General features: G+C 50.1%; 7 protein-coding genes across 7 annotated transcripts; 4 read left to right on the plus strand and 3 right to left on the minus strand.

Annotated features, from left to right (window-relative positions):
* Window positions 1–295: 295 nt before the first annotated feature.
* N7519_005574 (pepsin-like aspartic protease) lies at window positions 296–1,702 on the plus strand (the record flags this gene model as incomplete). The annotated part of the gene is made up of 3 exons (XM_057292350.1): window positions 296–624; window positions 680–1,203; window positions 1,272–1,702. The coding sequence occupies 3 exons, from the start codon at window positions 296–298 to the stop codon at window positions 1,700–1,702; spliced, it is 1,284 nt and encodes a 427-aa protein (XP_057147161.1).
* A 560-nt stretch (window positions 1,703–2,262) lies between these two features.
* N7519_005575 (PalH/RIM21 family protein) lies at window positions 2,263–4,683 on the plus strand (the record flags this gene model as incomplete). The annotated part of the gene is made up of 1 exon (XM_057292351.1): window positions 2,263–4,683. One exon carries the CDS (start codon window positions 2,263–2,265, stop codon window positions 4,681–4,683), a length of 2,421 nt encoding a protein of 806 aa, XP_057147162.1.
* A 440-nt stretch (window positions 4,684–5,123) lies between these two features.
* N7519_005576 (uncharacterized protein) lies at window positions 5,124–7,336 on the plus strand (the record flags this gene model as incomplete). The annotated part of the gene is made up of 3 exons (XM_057292352.1): window positions 5,124–5,231; window positions 5,280–6,561; window positions 6,603–7,336. The coding sequence occupies 3 exons, from the start codon at window positions 5,124–5,126 to the stop codon at window positions 7,334–7,336; spliced, it is 2,124 nt and encodes a 707-aa protein (XP_057147163.1).
* A 953-nt stretch (window positions 7,337–8,289) lies between these two features.
* Window positions 8,290–8,622, minus strand: N7519_005577 (uncharacterized protein; the record flags this gene model as incomplete). The annotated part of the gene is made up of 1 exon (XM_057292353.1): window positions 8,290–8,622. The coding sequence occupies one exon, from the start codon at window positions 8,620–8,622 to the stop codon at window positions 8,290–8,292; it is 333 nt and encodes a 110-aa protein (XP_057147164.1).
* Window positions 8,623–8,922: 300 nt separating this feature from the next.
* Window positions 8,923–9,657, minus strand: N7519_005578 (uncharacterized protein; the record flags this gene model as incomplete). Its single annotated transcript, XM_057292354.1, has 3 exons — window positions 8,923–9,059; window positions 9,116–9,353; window positions 9,415–9,657. 3 exons carry the CDS (start codon window positions 9,655–9,657, stop codon window positions 8,923–8,925), a joined length of 618 nt encoding a protein of 205 aa, XP_057147165.1.
* A 739-nt stretch (window positions 9,658–10,396) lies between these two features.
* N7519_005579 (uncharacterized protein) lies at window positions 10,397–11,351 on the minus strand (the record flags this gene model as incomplete). The annotated part of the gene is made up of 3 exons (XM_057292355.1): window positions 10,397–10,573; window positions 10,630–11,043; window positions 11,127–11,351. The coding sequence occupies 3 exons, from the start codon at window positions 11,349–11,351 to the stop codon at window positions 10,397–10,399; spliced, it is 816 nt and encodes a 271-aa protein (XP_057147166.1).
* A 4,467-nt stretch (window positions 11,352–15,818) lies between these two features.
* On the plus strand, window positions 15,819–20,593 carry N7519_005580 (putative zinc metallopeptidase; the record flags this gene model as incomplete). Its single annotated transcript, XM_057292356.1, has 8 exons — window positions 15,819–16,642; window positions 16,737–16,859; window positions 16,907–16,966; window positions 17,042–17,887; window positions 17,946–18,020; window positions 18,073–18,654; window positions 18,707–18,881; window positions 19,082–20,593. The coding sequence occupies 8 exons, from the start codon at window positions 15,819–15,821 to the stop codon at window positions 20,591–20,593; spliced, it is 4,197 nt and encodes a 1,398-aa protein (XP_057147167.1).
* Window positions 20,594–20,613: the final 20 nt, after the last annotated feature.

The raw sequence follows: 20,613 nt of genomic DNA on the forward strand, positions 1-20,613 counted from the left end.
CTCCGTCGCGCTATCCTGGATAGCTGATGGCGTCCGTGACGATCTCCAAGTTTCCCTCGACATGAGTGCATTTTGCAGGATCGTCATTTTTACTTCCTAGAAGAGTATTATCACCTTCCCCTGAATGTTGCGATAGACAGCCCTGTTGATGCCTTGGACTCTCGGACGCCGGCTCATAGTATGGATCAGAAAAGCTATAAAGGAGGTCTTGCCTCCAGCTGTTTATGGAATCCATCCTCTCCTGCATCGCCTTCGTTCGCATTAGATCTGTTCATTCTTCTATAGAACCATCATTATGGTTGTCTTCAGCAAAGTTACCGCCTCTCTCGCTTGCTTTTCGGCCGTTGTCTCAGCTGCGGCTGTGCCGGTCAAGAGCCCCCGTCAGGGCTTCAGTGTGAACCAGGTGCAGAAGACTGCTACTGGTACCAGGACTGTCAACTTGCCCGGTGTGTACGCTAATGCACTGGCCAAGTATGGTGCTACTGTGCCAGCCAACGTTCACGCTGCTGCCGTGAGCGGTTCTGCCATTACCACGCCTGAGGACAACGATGTCGAGTACCTCACCCCCGTCAAGATTGGCGAGTCTACCTTGAACCTGGACTTCGACACTGGTTCTGCTGACCTGTATGTTGGTTGGGATAACATGACTGGCTAGAGCAAGAACTGACAATTTATATAGCTGGGTCTTCTCTACCGAGCTCAGCTCTGCGGAGCAGAAGGGCCACGACGTCTACGACGTTAGCAGCTCCGGTAAGAAGCTGGCAGGTGCTAGCTGGTCGATTTCATACGGCGATGGCAGCGGTGCCAGTGGTGATGTCTACAAAGACACCGTCACCGTTGGTGGAGTCAAGGCCACTGGCCAAGCAGTTGAGGCTGCCAAGAAGATCAGCGAGCAGTTCGTACAGGACAAGAGCAACGATGGCCTGCTGGGTCTGGCTTTCAGCTCCATCAACACCGTCAGCCCCAAGCCCCAGACAACTTTCTTCGACACCGTCAAGTCCGATCTTGACAAGCCGTTGTTCGCTGTGACTCTCAAGCACGGCGCCCCTGGCACCTACGACTTTGGCTACATTGACAAGAAGAAGTTCACCGGGTCTCTGACCTACACCGACGTTGACAACTCCCAGGGCTTCTGGTCCTTCACCGCCGACAGCTACAAGATCGGCACTGGTTCTGCTGGGCCCTCTATCGAGGGCATTGCTGGTGAGTTGCATCTTTCCTTGTGTGGAAATCCATGTCTTGTTTCGCACGACTGATATCTTGAATTATAGACACTGGAACTACCCTCCTCCTGCTCGATGACAGCGTTGTCTCCGACTACTACAAGAAGGTTGACGGTGCCAAGAACGACATCTCTGCTGGTGGCTATGCCTTCCCTTGCGACGCCGATCTGCCTGACTTCACTGTGACCATTGGTAGCTACGATGCCGTTGTTCCTGGCAAGCACATCAAGTACGCTCCTGTTTCGACTGGTAGCTCCAGCTGCTTCGGTGGTATCCAGAGCAACTCTGGCATTGGCTTCTCCATCTTCGGTGATATCTTCCTCAAGAGCCAGTACGTCGTTTTCGACGCGGAAGGCCTCGCCTTGGTTTCGCCGCTCAGGCGTAAATCTCTTGACGAGATAGTACCCATGGGATATCGGCGATCCCTACGTGTGATGAACGGTTGTACAGCGAAGAGCGATGTGATACATGGACGATAGATATGTTAAATTTTCGATCGGCGAGTTGACATTGTGAAATTTTGGCCCTTGACTTAGCTGAGATTAGACATATCAATATAATGGGGCATGCATATATGGTGAAATTGTGAGATACAACATATGGAAAAGGAGCTTTAGACCAAACAGTAGCAAGACAGTAGCGTGGCGATTAGCGTCAGGAATTTTGTGGAGAAGCCAATGCCGAGCCTGGAATAGAGCATCCAGATTTCCACCTGGGCACCTTAATTGCTTCCTCTTTTGTACTCCGTACATTATCTTCCTGATCTTCTGATCTTCTCTTCTCTCTCATAGTGGCACAAAACAGAAAAATATCTCTCGTCTCGTGGCCCCAAAAATCCTCACACCGCCGTCGCTATTCCTCCAATTCTCAACATTAATCGCCCCCCGGCCTTCGATCTCGCAACATCCGTACGCGATCAGAGTCAAGGATGGAAGTCTAGCCTGTGAAGGGCTGTGATACGGGCGCACCGGTGGAACTGCGCAGTATATGAACACTTCCAGGGACGGCGATTTCAGCGCCGTTCATATCGAGTCTGATCATGGAAAATGACTTCCACTTGCTTCCCCGCCAGATCTGGGCAAATCCAACACCAACTACGACGAAGGTTTATTCGCCCGGGTGTACACCTGTTGTCTTGCCTAGTAATGGTACGTGGTCTCCCCTTTTCTTCGACACATTGGCCGTTGGGCTGGGCTGCAGGCCGCCGGTCGCGGACATTAGTCGGAACGCTCCTTCTGGAACTGTGTCTAATCGCGAGTTGCAATGCTTTATAGGACTCGTATATCTCAACAAGTCATATGCTATTACCCTCACTGAAAACGCCATCTTCGAGCCTGTCTGCACAGGTTCCCCAACCGATGAGGTTCACATCTCCGCCGTCCTCGATACCCGCGACCCCTTTTATTCCTCCATTACCCCCCAGCTATACGCCATCGGCTGTGCTACCGTCGTTAGCTATCTACTCGTCATCATCCTTCTTATTACCCCGCGCACATTCTACGTCGGCGGGCCCGGCGGTGGCGCCAATTTCCTCGGCCGCCATGGGATGATCAGCGGCTCATATAGCGGGAACTCGTCGGTGGTTGGAGTCGGTGGACGACCATGGCTACAGAAAGTGGCTGCGATCTTGGTTGCAATCTCGCTGACTATCGCCACGGTCGATTCCTTCCGAGTCGCTGAGCGGCAATATGAGTATGGGTTTTCCGATGCGGAGGCGCTTTCCCAGGAGGTTATTGACGGACTGGAAATTCGCATCGTGCGCGTCATATCCAGCACGTTTCTGTGGCTTGCCCAGGTTCAGACGCTGATTCGATTGTTTCCGCGACATAAGGAAAAAGTTATGATCAAATGGGCTGGGTTTGCGTTGATTGTGCTGGATACGACTTTCAGTATTTTGGATAATTTCTGGGCGAGGAACTCTCCGACACGTCCCAGGCTATACGAGGATGCCATCCCTGCTCTGAGCTACTTGTTCGAGTTGTCGCTTAACCTTCTCTATGCCGCTTGGGTGATTTTCTACTCGATATCTAAGCACCGATACGCGTTTTTTCACCCCAAGATGCGGAATATCTGCTTAGTCGCTCTTCTCTCGCTATGCGCCATTTTGATCCCCGTTGTCTTTTTCGTTTTGGATATTGCCAAGCCGGAAATTGCTGGCTGGGGTACCTATATTCGATGGGTTGGCTCTGCCGCCGCCAGTGTCGTGGTTTGGGAGTGGGTGGAACGAATTGAAGCGCTCGAACGAGATGAAACCAAAGACGGGATTCTGGGGCGGGAGGTTTTCGACGGCGATGAAATGCTTGAAGTCACGCCGTCCGAGGAAGTTGACTGGCCACGTTTCTCGTCCCAAGGACACGACCAAGGTGGCGGCAATGGCGCATCGTCTGGATGGGGCGGTGTGATGGGTTTAGCCCATCGACCTCTACGAGCCCGAGCTGGATTGCCTCGCGGCAATAGAAATAAAAAAGCCGGGGAGCCACCATATAACCAAGCCGCTGCGTCGGCTCCGCGGGGGCCAAACGATAACCGGCCCACTCCACCCCCAGCGGTGATCACACCGATCAGTCGTGCTGATACTGCTAGTGCAGCAAGCACTGTGTACAATGTCCGATATCATTCAGTGGCTAGCCCTACTCCTCCAGTCGCAATGCCAAATATGCACGAGGAGGAGGAATTGGACGAAGCCAAGGAACTGGAAGGGGAGCCACATACGTCTGATACGAATGGTAATTCTCTTTCTGCTCAAAATACCCGAGAACAATCCCCGCAGATCGTGCAAGCCGATCCGCGATGGCACGTTCTTCTGCATCCATTCAAGAGGCGACGTGCATCTCTGCCAAAAGAGGTGGCATCGGCACAAGCTGGAGAAGAGTTCTCAGGACAGAGGCCATCTGCTGCAGCAGAAGAGGCCGAGGCAGAGACAAATGCTGCCCGGTCTCGAGCCGATCACTTCTTTTCTCTCCATCGGAAAACCCGACCGGGCACTGGATCACAGAACGCCGACGGCTCGTTACCAGTAACCGTTATTCCAGCACGTCGTCGCGGCCAGCACACATGGTCACCGCAAAACCGACTGCTGGAGGACACCCAGCCACCGGGAGAGAGCCGGCCTATAGAACCCGCTCAGCATCACGAAACACCCTCCAATCGTCCCAATCTACCTGTACGGGTGATTCCTTCTCGACCACAAGCGTCGGCTCCATGGACGGAGGCAGACGTGGAGCGAGGAGGCGGAGATTATGTCCTACATTATGATCCAGAAGCCGCGGCGCTGATCAACGAGGACGTCACTCATTTGGATAACCATATCACCAATTACGACCAACAAAGCTGGACAGATACGACATACTCGGAAGAAAGAAACGATGAGTCAGCGGAACAGACCGGCCGGCCATCCATGGATGCCGAATCTCACCGGCACGGGCCTTTCAACGAACAGCATGGCCAGAACTCTTCTTAGGCCACTTTTTTTGCATGCCTGATCGTGGCTGTGGATATAGCGTGCGGGCTAACAGATTTGGGCATGGGGCTAAGCAACTTGGCCTCTGACAGTTGGTGTGGTCATTTTCATGGAGTACGGATTTGATATTATTGGAAAGGTGTTAGGAATCTGTTCATCCTTAGAAAGATACCCATTATAATTCTGGAATTGAATATAATATTTGCATATTTAGGTACTTCTCCATAACTACACTGTACTCCATATATAGGCTACTTATAGTGGTGACTATTGGTGATCTCTGCTTGGCTGTCCACGGGTGATCGAGTGGCTTACCGACTGATCCTGGCTTACGAAAGTGGAGACGAAATTTCACTCGGAAACTCGCGATCCCGGTGCCTAAGAGGCTTTCCCCGTATTCTTTGTATCCCTATGTGACACCTTACCTTGGACGTCGCATCATGGCGACCGTCAATCGAAATATGTTTGGAGCGAGTATTACTGAACCCCCCGGCGGTGCCCAGTTGATGGTTCTCCCGTTGAACCTCATCGCGGAGATAGTGTCACATGTGAGAGAGCTCCACACATCTCATTTCCCAATATCTAACGGTTGGTAGGTTCACGACACAGGTGATCTCGCCCGGCTATGTCGAACATGTCGGGTCCTCAATTATATGGCGTTGCCACAGCTATACCGCAGCCTGACGCTGACCTCCTACGACAAAATCCGTTATCGCGACGAACAACCAGAAGGGATCGGGAGCGCCAGTCCCTTCACGATGGGGTTAAATGCAATTATTACACGATCTTATGCGACGCTGGTACAATCGATGACGCTACGGGGGGAGTGGAAGGACCACGAGCTGGAGGAGCATGCCCGAGTTGGCCGGGTGCCCGACGCATCGATGTTGTTGAACATCGCCGCCCGCGCTGCCATAGATCGCATGACTAATTTGGAAAGCTTCCATTGGGAACTGAACACCAAAATGCTCGACACTGTTTTTACAGGGTTGACACAGCTGCCGAAGCTCACGTCCCTGACTATCAGGTTTCCGTCCAGTCGTCATCCACAGCCCACTTTCGTGATTCCGGGTATGCCCCATTTGCGATGTCTGAAAATCACCGATATCGATCCGCTATGCTACCCCGACGATATTGCGACTCTTCTTGCTAAAAGTAGGAAACTGCGCGAATTGAAATTACATTGGTCGCCACGGATGCGAGATGCACACGAGCCTAGTGTCTCTCTGCATGATTACTTCCGCAAGCTGATTGCAAGCAAGCAGCCCCTCGCGGTTAAGAAGATGTCTTTCCAGAATCTGTATGCCTTCCACACGGAAGATTTCAACTTCGCGTTTGACCCGACTACCGTCGAAGACGTCACATTTCTCAGCGGGCTTGAGGGCCCTAGTCTGGTCAACACGTTCGTCGAGAACAGTTGGCCGACAGTTCCCCCACATGCCAAGCTCCGCATAAAATCCGTTCGGATGGACTCTGTGTCAAAGCGGAACGCGGAGTTTATTGGAAATTTCTCTGGCCTCGAGAGGCTATATTTCGTCAATGTTACGTCTGAATCAAGCGACCTCCTCAATTCCCCACGACCTGGAGGAGGCGCGGTCTCATCGGCGCTCACGCCGCCGGTCTCCGAACACCATTTGTCTGGTGCGCCCAGCGGAACCACAACCAACTCTCCTATTACTTCTGCCTCCCCAGCTAGCCAGCTCAATGCTATGGCTAGCATGCGAGATATCTACCTCTCACACGTTACTACAAACCATGGCGCGACGTTGCGCCACCTCCTTCTTCCATCTAGATGGCCTCTCTCCACCGGGATGGTCGCGCGACTCGTCCATAGCTGTCCGAATTTGGAACAGCTCGCCCTTGCCACTGAATTTTCCAGTATGGATTCACTGGGTCTACTAATACCATTCCTCCGGAAGTTGAAAGCGCTCCGGCTTCTCATCCCCAATCTTCCGGACAGGCCTCAAATGCTCCTGCAAGTTCTGCAATCAAGTCGTACCCATCTGTAAAGTTTCATACGATTAAAATGGCGCAAGATGCTTTCGCGAATGCCAAGACTCTTACAGAAGTGGTGGACATCGACGACGCGATCCTGACCGAGATGTTGAGTTACGACCTTGCCGACAAGAAAGTCTACGGAAACGTGAAGGTCATCAGCATGGGCTGGAAAGCCTGGGAGCTAAAGGAGTTCTATAAAGCCCCTATCCCGTTAGGGCTCAACAAGGAGTCCCCATTACCAACAAATGGCGACAATGCATCCCCAGAGACCACCACAGAGAGCCCTGTTCCCACGCAAGGTACCAATGGCGTTGGGCTCAGCACACCATATCAGCCTGCCGTACCTCATAAGTCACCCGATCTACAGACAGCACATGCCCCTTCTTGGCCGAATCCGCCCGGGACAAGACCCGGCGTGCCGCCATCAACATTAGGGAAACGATCACGCGATCGAGATGATAGCGAAACGCCCAGGCCACCGCCTGCCTGCCCAGATACCCTCAATAGACCCGAAGAAAGTGAAGATTCTCAGGGCTGGGGCTGCTCGCACACCTTAAGTGATGATGGTTTCGCGTGGAGACGGCGTGCGCGGCGGGTAGGATGGGAGGTTCTGCAGCATTGGGAGGTGTGGGCGTTGGATTCGCAGGAGATTTGAGATGGTTGTCCTTTGCTTTCTCGCGTCATGATACAAAGGAGTTTGGCAAACGAATGAGCGTTGGTTTTTACCCTCTCGGTTTTCGGTGGTTCAGTTTAGAGTCAACGCAGGTTATGTCCTGTACTCTCGGCGTTGGAAAAGTATATATACTACATGTGGAGATATCTCCTCTCTATGGGGCTCGTGTCCCTCTTATTTATAAATTGGATTTGGTTGGATATTCTGATAGAGGGAAAAAAGACAAGATGGTCCGATTCAGACTAAGTTATAGCTGATACCTAGATGCGCAGGGCTGTATGCCTTGGTAGGATTTCATTCCACTCAATGAACGCGAAGCCCACACCGGAAGCTGATTTGGGGGGGGGGAAGGGGGTCCATGATTGTCGAGAACCTCCCGAAGACTTAGGATGTTGATGCGTCCTTCAAATCGACGATGTCATTGGTGGACAGCCTTCGTACTCGTGCTGCAGTACCTGCAATGGAAAACCGAAGTCGATGGTGTCGTGGTGGGACAAGTCTGGGCCTTCCCGTGCATCCGGGTGGCACGGCATCCATTGGGCGTAGCGGTTCATATTGGGTAGGTGTCCGCAATATGCGTCGGCTTTGTCCGGTGCGCGAATGAAGTAATATCAATGAATATGCTCGTCGAACAGAAGCCAATCGCTCTCGGCAATTCTGTTTAATGCAGCCTGAGATTCTGTAGCGAAGTCATCCGACCTGACTTCTAAAAAGCCAATAGTTCGCACCCCGGAAGTGACATGGTAACCATTCTTGGCCATTCGCTGGTACCGTCTTCCCGCTCATCGCTCATCGCTCCTCTGTGGACTTTCCATGAAAAGGCGCATATTTGGCCAATTCGTACTCTGTACCATGTTCCAGAAGGTCCTCATTCGTCTGAATATCTGCATTCGCCTTCTCGGCACGGGCATTGCGCTTAGCAGCGAGAGTTTCTCTCATTGCTTTCTGAAAAACGGCAGCGGCTTTTGCGGGCCGCCACTATCTTGGCTATTCGGGCGAGAGAGATCGCTATCCGGGCGAGAGAGATCGCAAGCGTAGCCAGTGGTGTCAAGACGATATTCAGTGAAACACAATTTCTCGGCATCTAGCTCGTAGGGTAACCCTACGGCTATTTCATGGCTTGTGGGTTGGCGGACATGACGCCACATATCTGGACCTTCTGAGAAGGTCAGGCCGCACATCTGCTGCCCATTGATAACAATATCAAACACCCCAGTATTCTCCATATTAGCACCACAGCTGGGTTTTGGGGGCGTGGTTGCCAGCATATCTGCTGAATATTGTATCTGGGCATTCCAGGAACGGCAATAGCAGCAGTGTACAGAGTGATAGTATCGTTGCTGCAGTATGAGGGATACTGACAGAATAGCCCTAGACGGGTACTCGGACATCACCGGAAGAGTGGATTTCGAAGCCTAGGAGGAGCCCATTCTAGGGACAAAACATCCAGAGTTTGCAATATCGTTGCCATATTTCACATCTTGCGTTTCTCTGCGATGGGAGAATAGTGACGGGGCTCTTGAAGACGGTTAGAGACTGCCGTAGACTGGTCCCCATTTTCGACATGCCTAACAGACCTGGCTCCAGATCTTCTGCTCCTCAACGGCGTCAATTTCCTCTTCGGTCTGGATGTCACTCAAATCCTGGTTGAGGCGCTCCAACTCTCCGGCCATTTCCTCCAGCTGGTTTCGGTGGGAAGGAGGCACTGGGCTCGAAAAGAAACGACGACTTCACGAAAAGCGGTGGCGGAACCGGGGGTACCGGGAAGAGCAGATTTCGACATAGGACTAGCCTTGTAGAGGTGCTCGCGCTCAAGGGACTCCATACCGGTGGCGCGGGGTGGGTTTTCGGCCTCGTCGAAGGTCACCTTAGTGACGTGGGTGTTCATGCGGACATGAAGGGGGTACTTCTTGGAGCCATCGTCGTTCTTAGCATCGCGAACAGCAATAATGAACTCGCGGGAACCATTATGGTGGGCGTCATCGGTGGAAATGGAGATCTGGTAGCGTGACGTCTAACCTGTCGGTGAGGTCCCCGACCTGGTCCCGTAGTTCTCGCACTTCTGTTTCGAGTTGGCTCGCTTTTGCGGCCTTCTCCCTCGTCTCCTCCTCCCACTTAGCGATGTTAAACCAGTAGGTGGCTTGCTGCATGATGAGGCCAGATGCTGACAATGTAGAGGGAGGAACCGTAGAAAAAGGTGCAACCTTGAACAGCAAAACAATGGTGTTCACACCACTACGACTTCCTTGGCCCAGTTGTTTCTCCATCAGCAGCTCATATTCTCCCCGGTCTTCAGGGCGCATCTCATCGTGGTGGGATCAGCGGCCTCTCTCTGCTTTGGCATGGACTTTTTCGTCGTCCGGGATGGGGTGTCGACAATGTTGTTGCTTGGTTGATAGACGAGGCGAATTGCCGTCGATGGCGTCCAAGGATGATCTTGACTGGACCGTCCCAAAGTAGCCGTTGATTTGAGCCTCAATTGTTGCACCATACTCAAGTTTGGCCTTGGATGGTTTCTTCCGTGGTGTATGAAAGGGTGTTTGGAGATAGAAATTAGGAAGGTCACGAGGCTCGAATTTCTGGAATCAGAATGCTCGGCAATCCGTCATTCGCATTTGCCCGTGATTGCGAGTGATCCGCTTTCGCTCAACAGCCGGTACTTCGAAGATTCCGGGTCCCCACACGTAGTGTAGTTGGACATTGGGTTGTTGCAGGCTTGGGATGGATCTCCCAACATTGAAGCCAATCATGAGCCTCTTTCAGCATGCCGTGTTTTTTTGTATCCACAAACAACGCAGATGTAGGTATCCTCAGGTTTGGGCTTGAGGTCCGCGGTTTGTAAAAGAGCGTTCCAACACCTCCAGGGGAACCTTGAAGGAAATTGGACATGAGGTCATCATACATCATATCGTCAGCTCTTTTTATATTCATCTGGGTAAAAACCGTATATATAATTGTGTCCCCCCTACCCTTTCAATCAGACGACTTTTCGAAGCAACGGTCGTCGCAACCCCCCCTCGGAATGGCCCAAATGCAGCAATCTCAGACTCGAGCTCGGGCACACTCGTGTTGGAGATCGAAGGCCACAATTTCATTCTCGGTCTGGCGCCGCTCAAGGGTCCGTAGGGCTGGGTGCCGACGAGCGAAGCTTTTGACAACCTTGTCGGCGACAAGGACGTTGTGTCCGATCTCGACTTTCTCGAGATTCGGAAACACAACCTATGAGAAAGCATCAGCACGGAACCTGTATCAAAATAGCTGTGGCAGAAACATACCGAAATCCGTCTGAACAACTTTGCCCGATCTTGGGGCAACCCATGGAGAGGCCATCTCCATTCCGGCTCTCTTCCGCCATAGCTGCAGATGGAGAGGACGGTGACCGATTCGCCCTGGATGCGCGGGATATGAGCGCCATCCATAAGGGTCCGAATGTCAGAGTCGCGACTGCTCCCTCGCACGCACAATTTCAGTACCCGTAGCTTTGGGAAACGAACATCCCGCAGCGCGGCGTCGGCAGCACGGGCGTCCCCGGCGTCGACGGTGACCAGCGAGGCCAGCTCAACGTGGTCAGCGTACTGTTGGCGGAAGTGGGCGGGGACCTTTGCGAAGATCACGTCCAATGAGCGAGACACGGCTGGCGTGTTCATCGCACCCATAGTGTTCTTCCAGGTTCGTTGACGGTGGATTATCTCCGTATACCACGCCCGGTTCAGCGCGGCAAATTGCCAGAGATAACCCGCCTGGTCCTCCATGTAGGGCTCCCGCTTGGTACCCCGCCCATATGTCCATCGCCGAAACTTCGTTGGCCGCACCCAATGCTTCTTTCCTCCGATGCCCGCGACTTCTCGTAGGCAAAGTCGCCAAGTCCCTGGACCTGCCAGTGGACAATCTCAGAGACCAGCTCTGGGATGTTGAAGACTCGCTCAGCGGCGTTTCTCTTGGTGATGCCACGCGACCAGCGCAGGCGAAGAGTTCGTCGAGAGCGAATTGGAGCCATAGTTGGTCATAGAGAGGGAAAGGGGAAAAAAAGCAAGGGTGAAGGGGAGCTTCATCGAAACTTATGCTCCTTCGAGTGAATGCCTACATGATGAATAGGTATTATGTTTCTATGGAAGTATGGTAGTAGAACAATAGAGAATGAGCGAAGTAATAAGGAATGAACGTATATGTGAGGTGGAAGTGATATTGTACAATCTCATTTTCAAGAGGATCAATAGATTCAATTAGATTCAAACATGATTAGCCAGTGAGTAATGGGGTAACTGTACATGAGAATAAGAGTGTAGTCAAAATAATCGAGTATTGAGAGAATATTAAACATTGAATAAAGATGAGACAATACAGAGTGATATATGTGCTATTGAAGAACAATAGGTAAACATAAATGTACCATATACTATTATTAGACTCTCAAGTCGGATATCGGTTCGTCGTCTCTTGAGGATCCTGCGTCTCATCATTTACATTTGAATTCGTTTCGCTTCAAATTTTAAATGCGCCGGGCAAAGTTGGATCAATCTCCTACCTAGAGTTCGTCCACGATCTGGACTCTACGCACGTGGTTCTCACGCTTTAGTAAATAGGATGGTATTTGACAGATCAAGCGTCCTCGTAGTGCATTGTGAACAAGTAACTTCATACTTGTTGCTGTTTACTGATTGTGGCCATTGAAAGTCTGGCCAGCATGTTCAGTCTTTTCATTATCCAAGTCTCATTGTCTCCAGACTTTTTATCTTCAGAGGGTGCTTGGCTCGAGTCTCTTCGAATAAACCAATAGGGGCTTATAGGCACCGTACTTTGATTGTTCCGAGCAGACTACGTGTTTCCGCGGAGGCTCACGGCGACCCCTCTATTATATGGGAGCCGACTCGGAACTGAGAGTAATCTCGCTAAGACTGAGCATGAGAATCTGTTCATATCATAGCAATCAGTGAATGTAATTTAAGAGCGAGATAAGGCCAGAGATGACTGACCGAGAGGGGCCGTAAGACAAAATCCAAATTGATCTCTTCCTCAAGTTGAGCCACACGCCTCTGGACATGAAGTGCACTAGAGAGAAAGTGCCTACAAAGGTAGTGATGCTTTAGGATGTGGATGCTTGCAAATATTCTGGTCAACTTAGAAAACACAAGCCCGTGGAGCATACCATTCTCTGCAAAGGCGTCCTTTTCAAACTGAGAGATATATAGCACTAGTGCCTAAGACACGTAATTGGCGTGGTATTGCCGACGTATAGGTTTGACCTTTGCCATAATGACCGCGAGGGACGAGCGAGGGCGAGCCCAGAGTAGGGGAATAGCCTCGCTATACCAGCGGCTATTCACGAGAGCCCACCTCAGTAAGTCTGAATGGTGGGACTGGGTTTCCTCTTCGTCGCGAGTGTTTTGGGCAAATATTATGCCAAGGATTTCGGGGATACTGAAGACTCGCTAGGATGCGGTCTCGGACTGGGAGGAGGGTTCCATTTGAGAAGAGTAGATGTGGTGTGAAAGGAAGTGTTGTACAAGGGAGATATAAATCGACTGTGTGGAAGATGTCAAAGAGTATTTAAATATAATAATAGTCTAAGACAAACAATCTGGTTTTGGAAACTGCTATTGGTTTGGATGCCCTTCTTCGGACATACGCCTTAGTGAAACTGCTGGCAGTTTTCATGGTTGGATGGGGAGACCTTCTCGCGGCAGGAGACATAAAGCATGATAGTTGTAGATGAAGGAGTTCAAGTCTGCTGATAGGGGGAAAAGAGAGAGAGAGAGAGAATAAGTAGAGTGAAGCTGCAAAGGGAAGAGGGAGAACAAAGGTGTCATGAATCCAAGTTTGACAGATTGCGCGCAGAAGACTGCTGGTGGCCACTGTACGTACCCTCTGCAGGTGGCATCTAATAGCTACAATTCTTCAACCTAGCACGTTTATTTCAAATTATTTGATATGAAGGACAATCACGTCGAGGTGAACGGCAATGTGGTGATGGGTAACGCGACCTGAATAATGGCCCGGGGACGCACCGGAAAGTTGCACTATGCCTTTATCATCAGTCTTCTGGATAACGCAAAAGAAGTAACATTCAGGTTGGGAGTGTCGGTAGAGTCGGCATTATCGGCATTACCGTTACTACCTAGTGTACTAGAATGAAAGGAGGATGTGGTTGAACACCCGCACGTATTCCGTGGGACCTGCCAAGTGGCTATGGGAGCCCAAATGCTCAGCCACAATTTTGTCAAAGAACTTCCACAAGAAAGCCCGGTTTGGTTTGGGTGTGGACCTATATGGACCTCAACAGAGGGCTGAGAGAAAGAAGAGAAGAAGGGGAAGAAAGGTGGAAGGAGCCCTTTGATACTCCTGACAACACGTACCTTCACAAAATGTGTATAATGGCTTTCCCCTGCACCTTCCCTAATTGTTCCATATCACATGATATCTTTAAAGGACACTTTTCCGGGGTTCTGAGAACGAATATCATTAGCCTGTGTCACTTGTGATAAGATATGAAAGGAGAGCCTATTTCTCGACTATGAACATCTTGTCCGTCTCCTTGGTGATTACTGGGCCATTATTCAACCAAACACCAATTTAGAAATACTCGGATAGCTCGCACAAGCCCTGATGTATAATTCATCGGGGTCAAGCAATATTTCCGAGGCAGCGAATTGCGTCGCCCGGCATTCTTAGAACATTACCTATGCCTTTGTCACATGGGGACTATTAAGCCCATATCTGTGGCGAGGAATTTGATGGGGATCGAAGGAATATTAGGCGGTTCGATGTGTCGTTGAGAAAAAGATGGGACCAACAGTGGGACGAACGGGAGCAGCCGAGACCCACCAGTATATTTCCCCATAAACTCTTGGTATAGAGCCATGGCTTTTGCCCAGGTGGTTCATGCTCCAATCATGCTATTCATCGATATAAGGATATAGAAGTGGTAAAAGGTGGTGGGACCTGGATCAAAAGCGGGAAATAACGAATGCGAGCCAATATTCTCGTGGGTCAGTATTATCTCTCAGGCTAGACGACTTACCTTCTTGTATTCCTATAGAACGTAGTGAGTATCGGTGGATTTTGTACATAGGTAGTTATTCGTCGTTGACTGCTAGTCAGTTAAGTCAAGTTTTGATATAGTGGCCTCACAATCAAGACACGAAAACATCACATCAAAACCCATGGTGTATGCTGCTGAATCAAACCCTCTCTCGGGCCATTTCTCATTGATCCTCATAGACTTATGATCCCATTTGCCAATGTTCATTTACAACGGGAGGATTGGCTGCCAGAGGAGTCCGATGTTGTGAATCGTGTGAATTCACGCAAACTCGCCCGATATAACTGGTCAAGAGCACTTGGCTCAGTGATAAGCATGAAAGAGGTAGAAGCTTACAGTCTTGAGCTTATGGAAGAATGCAGTTTGGGGGCTGTGGAGAATAACGAAGTGTCTGAGCCCGGAGATTTCTGTCTGTGTAAGAATTGGATGGTTCACTGTTAGCAATGTACCCGGGAGAAAGCTTCCAATCTCTAAAGGCCTTGACATAGGCTGACATGGAAGCAGAAAGGAGAGTAGTGATTAGTGAAGACCTGATAAACATATCCAAGAACCGGTTGTCTTCTGCATGAGGCCTCTTTTGGTTGCTTTTTGCCCAGGTGGCGTCCGGCAAATCGGAAGATGCTGCAGCTGTGCCGAGAGCCATCTACATAGCGGTCCATTTCGATGTGTTACAACATATTGACCAGGTGGCGGCTTCCATAAGCCTTTAAATCAGACCGGTTTACGTCGAGGCTTTAGCTTGGCCCTGTTCAAACTTCCTTAGTTAATTTCTCAACTTTCAGCATACCCAAAAGAGTATGGATAGAGCGACCACGATGTGATCGGTATACTTTGGGGAAATGCTACGAGGCATCATCCTCGGACCTTTTTAGTTCAACCCGTGGACGTTGCTCTCTGATTCGTTTCCATAGCTGATTGGTTCACAATTAAAGTGGGATGGCGGTTAGGCGGACCGTCTGAGACACCTCCGCTCTCGTGTCTTGGCGGGGTCGGCCCCCTGCTTACCCGTCAGAGGCCATCAGATTGGACTTTAGAGATATTGCGAATTTCCAGATGTGCTGGCCTTAAATGATGGATCACATTGGAATGTTTCACATATTTAAAGGCAGCAGATCTCGCGTTGTTTTGCTTATTCCAATTCAGTCTTGAAACTTTACAGTTCTATTTGGAGAAAAACAGCTACCATGGCTACTACGACTGCTACTACTACCACCACCACCACTCCACCTCTTAATAAATCTACTTTCGAGTGAGCTTCCTGTGTTTCACATTACTAGACAACAATTGCTAATTGGGGCCGCTAGGCTAAGTGGTCCATATGGAGATTGGAGAGACGACCTTCACAATCAAGGCTATGCGATTATCAAGAATGCCATTGACCCAGAAAGAGCCCAGAGCTATCAACGTAAAGCTTTAGACTGGCTAATGTCTTTCGACACAGCCCTTAACCTTGATGATCCTTCCACATGGACCAAGGACAACTTGCCTGTCCAAAGCAAAGTGAATACATTCAATGGGTATTCCGTCACCCATGAGAAATTCATGTGGGATGCTCGCATGGAGCCAAAGATATTGGAGGCATTCGCCAAGATCTGGGGTACGGACGAGCTACTCGTCTCGTTTGACGCATTGAATATCACTTTGCCAAATCGAGAAGACAAACCTGCTCAAAAGCCCTGGCCCCACGTGGACCAGTCGCCCTTGCGCCGCGGGCTCCACTGTATTCAGGGCATCATCAATCTAAGCCATGCAGGTCCCGATGATGGATCGCTTATGGTATTTCCAAGGTCGAACACGGCAACCGAGAGGTTCTTCGACACAGAAACCGACCCATCTACCTGGGAGGAAAAGGACATACGCCTATTCAGCGAGGAAGAAATCCAGTGGTTTGAAGATCATGGTATGAAGCCGTCCAAAGTGCTAGCGGAGCCTGGTGATTTGATCGTGTGGGATTCACGTACTGTGCATTGGGGTGGGGAGCCAACGGTCAACAGCAACACGATCCGAACGGTGATTTATGCATCATATGCCCCTTTTGAGCTAGCCACCGAGGAGAGTTTGAAGCGGAAGAAAGAAGCTTTTGAGTCTTACCGGGCAACGACTCATTGGCCACATGAGAACATAGTTATACGTGACGGAGTGGTGCAGCTTCCAGATGGCAAGGTTGATCCTCGCAATCGATATGTGCCCTTGGAAATGCCAGAGCACACAGATCGGTTGCTTCAACTAGCAGGAGTAAAATCTTATCGGTAAATTAATATAAGGCTTGTTCTCGTTTTCGACTCAGTGCTAAGCTTGATTATTAAGGGGCTAAATTTTTGGCGTTTGCTGACGACCCCGCAGTGAGCCTTTGACGTCGATCTTCCGCATTCCTCACAAGTCAAATATGAAATCATTTGAATCCCGCCCTCCCGTCGATTATCCACGGAAGCGTGCATCAATCGCATGTAATTTCTGTCGACATCGGTACGGTTTTAATTTCCTCTTTTTGAGCGGTCACTAAAGTAGACTAGGAAACGAAAGTGCGATGGTCAAAAGCCGACATGTGGCCTCTGCACCGATGCGGGGGCTCAGTGTGTTTATCAAGAAAGCGACAGGTAGAAAGCGTCATCTCGTGAATAGGGTTCCTAGATAGTGACCATTCATAGGGTGCAGGATATTCCAGCTGAAATCCTGCTTCGCTTAACCCATCTGGAAACCCTGATCGAGCAACAAAAGGACGCCATCACCGAGCTCTCAGCCCGAGTAGGCTCTTCATCGGATCATCCGGGTCGGTCGACTTCCTCTATTTATTCGTCACAGCCAAAATACGACTGGGACCCATCACCGGAACATGTATACGACAAATCCTCCTTCGGCCTCTTTTCACCAGAGAACACATACGGCAATGAATATGCATTTACTATTCCTCTCGGTCACCATACGCCAACAGGAAGCCTATTTGTGTTGGACCGAGTCAAAAATTTGGTTGGCGACTACCCTCAAGACTTTTTCAAGCAGATAGAGAAAAAGCGACCATTCAACAGTATCCAGGTCGCAGGCATACCTCAGGCCTTTGAACAAATCGACATATCCCGACTGCATCCCCAGGTCACCAAACCTCTGATCACCGAGTTCCTCCAACATGTCCATGCATTCTTCCCGATTGTCGAGCCGCAGTTGTTACATATGCTCTTTGACACTTTCTCGACATACACCAAGGTCAACAGCATCCAAACTTCACTTTATCTCGTCATTTTGGCCCTAGGAAAGGCCTCCTCGAATCCACAACGAATTTTTGATATTGAGGCGGACAAGGATCTGAGTGGAATGGAATATTTCGCTTCCGCATATCACTACTTGAACAATCCGTTGATAACGTCCTTTACAGCGGACCACTTGCTGCCTTTGGCTTTATTCTACGGCTCTTTGTATCTGCGTCACATAGGACGCCCAATCCAAGCATGGCAAATGATTCGTGATGCGTCCGGTAGTGTGCAGATCATGATTTCCGAGTGGGTGTCTCCTCTGATAAGTGTTTGCGCCGGGGTATTGATACTGATTTGGACACAGACTACATGATATGAACACGCACGAAGAGCGAGCTAGTCTCTACCGGATTGCTTGGGGTTGCTTCATTCTCGAATGGTTGGTATACTCTGTAAGATCATCTTGTATTCGGCTAATCACCTCACCCCAGTGACGATCTTGCGGAATTTCATTTCCCTCCCAGTGGCATTGAACTCCTCGTTGATAGATTGCCATTTCCTCGAATTTCGGAAGACAGCCGAAACAGCCACCTAGTATTCCTCGCAATGTGCTCGATTCGAAAGCTTCTCAACCGTGTGCACAGTGCTCTGTATGCAAAACCCGACCAGGAAAACTTCCATGCCAGCCCTCCGCCCCAACACGCAAGTGACACCTCCAGTGTGACCCCCCAAAAGCATTCGATCACATCCCTTAAGACAATCAGCGAGGAACTCGATCGCCAATTGGAGGACTGGTTTGGCTCTCTCCCAAACCCGATCAGGCCAACCCTGGGTAATTCGATATCCGCAGAGAAGCCTTACGACACTTACATTCTCGCCCGGTACTATGCCACAAAACACATCATATGCCGGCCGAGTCTTGTTTTTGCTGCCCACACTCAAGGTAGTACAGTATTGCCAGAGTTTGTTTTCGCGAATTGCAAGAAGTGCGTCGACAGCTGTCGCAAATTCATCTGGGCGGCCTCTCTTCTTATGCGGCAGAGAACACACTCAAACTGGCACAGAATGCAAGCGTAAGATCATCTTCCTGTTTCTGAACTTCACCTACTTACTTTGCACATCTAGAATGTTGGCTGCCATTTTCACTCTCTCGACTGCGAAAACCACACCGGCTTTGGAGGCTCTTGTTCCGGATTTCGATGAGCTAGTGAAAGAAGCCATTCAATGCATTGAACTATGGGCGCAGCATTGTGAAACAGCGGATACTGTCGTCAGCATGCTGAAGACCATCCGCCAGAAAGTGCGAGTATTAGTTCGGGGGGGCTTAGTAGAGAGCCTCTCGATCTATACTTGGGTAGATATACGTATTTTGTTACCTCGCATTTCCATGTATATGAATTTAAATGCGCTGGATATCGTCCAGGCTAGCATTTTTAGCGTATTTGAATATATTGTTGTTTCAAAGAAGTTGTCCTCTGTGTGTTCAATGTTATCAATAAGCTCGTGATCTCCTTCCAAGGTTGGAAGCTGTCGAACCCCCACGCGCCGCGGGGGGCTCCGGGAAAGAATCCAACCCAAACAACACTTCACTTGCACAAAAATATGTCTCCGCCACGACTGACGAGCCATATCAATTTCATTCGTGGTATTCGACTAGCAGGGGAGCCGTCCACATGGGATATCCAGATTACATACCCTGCAGACTCTACACAGGGCAAAGTCACCTCTGTAACCCCGCATGAACCCTCTACCAAAGATGACTTCGAGTCCCCTCTAGCCTTACCAGCCTTGACACACCCTCACATTCACCTGGATAAAGCCTTTATCCACAGCACACCTGAATATGCCCCGTTTCTACCTACAACTGGCACGTTCCAGGAGGCTCTGTCGTCCACGACCAAGGCCAAACAGCAATTCAGCCATTCTGATATCATTAGAAGAGGAGAGTGGCTTCTTGCTGAGTCCGTTGCATCGGGTGTCACTGCAATGAGAGCGTTTGTGGAGGTAGACCACACAGTGCAGCTGATTTGTTTAGAAGCTGCCGTTGCTTTGAAAAACCTATGGAGAGATTCTTGCGATATCCAAATCGTCTGTTTTGCGCAAGATCCTATATTCTCTAGTGAATATGGAGAGCAAAACATGGAATTTCTGGAAACTGCTCTTCGTAAATATTCGCAGGTCGATGTTATTGGGACAACACCATACGTCGAATCCAGTCCTGAAGCTGCAAAGCAAAACATCGAATGGGCAATTGATCGTGCCTTGGGGCTGAAGAAACACGTCGACTTTCACCTTGATTACAACCTCGATTCAAACAAAGAGCCCCTGGTTTGGCATGTTTTACAGACACTCAAACAGCGAAGCTGGACTACCCACTCAACCGACAAGCGTGTCATGCTTGGTCATTGCACACGACTGACATTACTCACGGAGAACGAATGGGCCCGACTGGCAACTGAAATCCACGAGAATAAACTCCCAGTCAGCTTTGTGGGTCTGCCAACAAGCGATATATACATGGCGTCGCCTCCTAGAACGAGCGGGGACTGCAAGTCTCCGCAAGATCGCCCGAGAGGCACTCTACAAGTCCTAGAGATGATCAGGAAATACAGCCTGGATGCAGTGATTGGGGTGAACAATGTCGGCAATTCATTTACCCCGTGGGGTTTGCCCGATCCTTTATCGTTGGCTTGTGTCGGTGTGGGAATCTACCAGGCTGGAAGTCAGGCGGATGCTGAGCTACTCTATGAATGTGTGTCGACACGAGCGAGGGCAGCCATTGGACTCTCGTCATCACATTCGGATCTATGTGTAAAGCAGGGGTGCCAACCGGACCTGTTGTTGGTCCATAATAGAGATGACACTGGGTGCGGTGTTTCTCGGCCGCGAACAAATATTGCGGAGGTTGTGTGGACTCCACCAGGGAAATTGAATAGGGATGTGGTTTCTGGTGGACGACTTAAAGTTTCTCCTTTTGCTGGTGCGGATTCAGACTCCTTGTATCAATTTTGATTTGGTTTCGTGCCACAGCG

Source organism: Penicillium mononematosum, assembly GCF_028829835.1.
Source record: "Penicillium mononematosum strain IBT 11891 chromosome Unknown utg000003l:1.0-8172316.0:1.0-8177699.0, whole genome shotgun sequence".
Classification (NCBI taxonomy): Eukaryota; Fungi; Ascomycota; class Eurotiomycetes; order Eurotiales; family Aspergillaceae; genus Penicillium; species Penicillium mononematosum.